At 64.4% G+C, this 2,353-nt stretch overlaps 1 protein-coding gene across 1 annotated transcript in view; it reads right to left on the bottom strand.

Moving 5' to 3' along the window:
• BRI3 (brain protein I3) overlaps nucleotides 1–247 on the bottom strand; it is a gene marked incomplete in the record, with an annotated part of 13,915 nt that extends 13,668 nt beyond the window's left edge. Inside the window, 1 exon segment of the mRNA XM_021411635.1 lies at nucleotides 1–247. Within this exon segment, the coding sequence (XP_021267310.1) occupies nucleotides 1–118 (118 nt within the window).

The following is a 2,353-nucleotide window of genomic DNA, read 5'->3' as shown; positions in this document are numbered from 1 at the left end:
AGCCGGGCTGCGGGGCGGGGATGGCGCCGTAGTTGCTCTGCCCGTAGTCGTAGCCCGCGCCCGGCGCGGCGGGGCTGTAGGCGGGCGGCCGCTCCTGCAGCAGCGGCTTGCTGTCCATGCTGGGCGCGGAGCGCGGCGGCGACCGCCGGCGGGGCGAGGAGGAAGCGGCGCCCTCGCCTCAGCGCCCAACTTGCCGGGCGCCGCCCTCCGCCCCGCCCGGGGGCGCCGGAGCTCGGCGGCGGCGCGAGTTCCCCTGAGGCGGAGGAGCGGCGGGCGGGGGAAGGCGGAGCGGCCCCTGGCGGGCGGGCGGCCCCTACCCTGCGCCCAGCGCCCCGCCGCGGGAGGGAGGGAGGAAAGAAGGGAGGGCGGCCCCGGCTGCCGAGCGCGCGGCGGTCACAAGACTGTGCCCCACGTGACGCCGCTCCCCGGCGGCGCGGGTGACTCCGAGGCGCGGGAGGCGCCGCCTTAAAGGGGCCGCGGCACGGAGTCGCGCGGCGCCTCTCGGTACCGCCCCGCGTGCACCGCGCACCGGCCGTGCTCTGCCGGCAGCTCCCGCCTGCCGAGAGTGGCGGGGGCTTCCGTAGGAAAAGTGAAAAGCGTTAAGTGCAATGCAATGAGGTGCAGCCCTTCCTCGTCTTGGGAAAGTCGCTTCCCCTAGACGAGCGTCACGTGACGGCGAGAAATCCCCTTTGGAGAAGTGAGATTTGGGAAGAGCCGCGCGATGGGCGCAGCTCAGAGAGCCCGGGCTGCGCTCGGGAGGGGCGAAGCCTCGGCTAAGGGCGGGGGATTTAAAAACTCAGAGCCTGTTTCTGAGCTCTGCCCTCGGCTGGGCCGGGGCTGTGCCGTCCCCGCAGCAGATGAGCGCCAGGAGCTCCGAGCACCGCAGCGCGCCGCTGCCCCCGGGCTGCGCTGTGCTCGCACGCTGTGGGGAGCGGGGAGGGTCTCTGGGTGCTGTCTCCCTTTACGCGGGGGCTCAGAGCCCGGCCCGTGGGTCACGCGTGGCGGGGTTACATTGCCCCCTGTTCACGCAGCACCCTCACCGCTCTGCTGGGCACTGAAACCAACATCTGGCCCAGAGCCTGTTTGCAAATGCTTGCTGGGTTTTGCAAAATCTCCCTCCTGTTACCTCCTTACAGAACAGACACTACTGCAACAACAGCCACTGAACAAAGCTCAGCATCAGGCTCCGCTGTGCTCCCGGAGCACCCACACGCAGGTGCAGCTGAGCTGTCAGCAGGGAGCTGGGTGCTGCTGGCCACCCCTGGCCTCACGTGCAAGTTCCTTAGTGTCAGCATGAGCAAGTTGCCCTGGCTGTAAGCAACGTGTATTGGGAGCTGTTCCTGCCACCGTCGTGCAGGATCACAGGGCTGTGGTTCAGACCCAAACCGTGAGAAATTCACACAAAATACTCGTTAGCCACTTCTTCTGATGCCCAATTCCCATGGAAAACAATGAAAGTCTTGGTTTCACCCATTTAAAAAGGCACCTGGAATAATAACCACTAACTGGATCAGAAACACGGCTGCCCAAACCCCTGCAAAATGAAATTCTCACAATACAAATGGTATTTTATAGATAAATTTCACTAAAATTCACTAAATTTCACTAAAATTCACTAATCATCAGAACACTGCTGGGAACAGTGCTGCGAATGGCCAAGCGGAGCAGTGAGGGCAGCGACCCAGCAGGAGGCTCTGCCCCACGGGCACCAACCCCATGGAGCAGGGCACAGGGCACGGGGCACAGAGCTGGGCACACAGGCAGCTGTGCTCCCCGCAGCCACGAGAAGCCCCCAGGCTGATCCCGCAGCGACCTGCCGGCTCCGTGTGAGGAGGCCCACAAGAAAGGACGGCTTTCCATCCTGCTGCATTATCTCTGAGATGCACAATTATCAGAAATAGTTCTTCTTGGCAGATCTCCTTCTCGCATGGCAATGCGAATCTACAGATGTGGAAGTTCTCGTCTGTCTCGTGAGGTTTCCTGACTCCCTTTGGAACGGCCTGGAACGTGGTGTCAAAAGCAGAGATCTCCATGCAAACCCCTCCAGCGGAGGTGACGGTTTCGCAGCGGGGTGCAGGCCGCACAGCAGCACTTCGGGTGTCCCCCCCCCGGGCCGTGCCAGGAAGGGCCCCCTCGGTCCTGACACTTCAGGCAAGGCGTTTACCTCTAGGCTAAGTGCAACCCCAAGTAAACGCCGTTTGTTCCAACTCGGCCGGCAACCAGCGCCCTGCGCGGGGAGCTGCCCTCGCCCGCCCTAACAGCTTTCCCCGGGAAAGGGAAACCCCCCGGAGGCGCAGCCCCACGCCGGGCGCAGCCGCGACGCTGCCCGCCCACTGGCGGCGGGGCGGCCATT

Source organism: Numida meleagris, chromosome 13 (genome assembly GCF_002078875.1).
Source record: "Numida meleagris isolate 19003 breed g44 Domestic line chromosome 13, NumMel1.0, whole genome shotgun sequence".
NCBI classification, from domain to species: domain Eukaryota; kingdom Metazoa; phylum Chordata; class Aves; order Galliformes; family Numididae; genus Numida; species Numida meleagris.
This window is presented reverse-complemented; position numbering and strand designations above follow the sequence as displayed.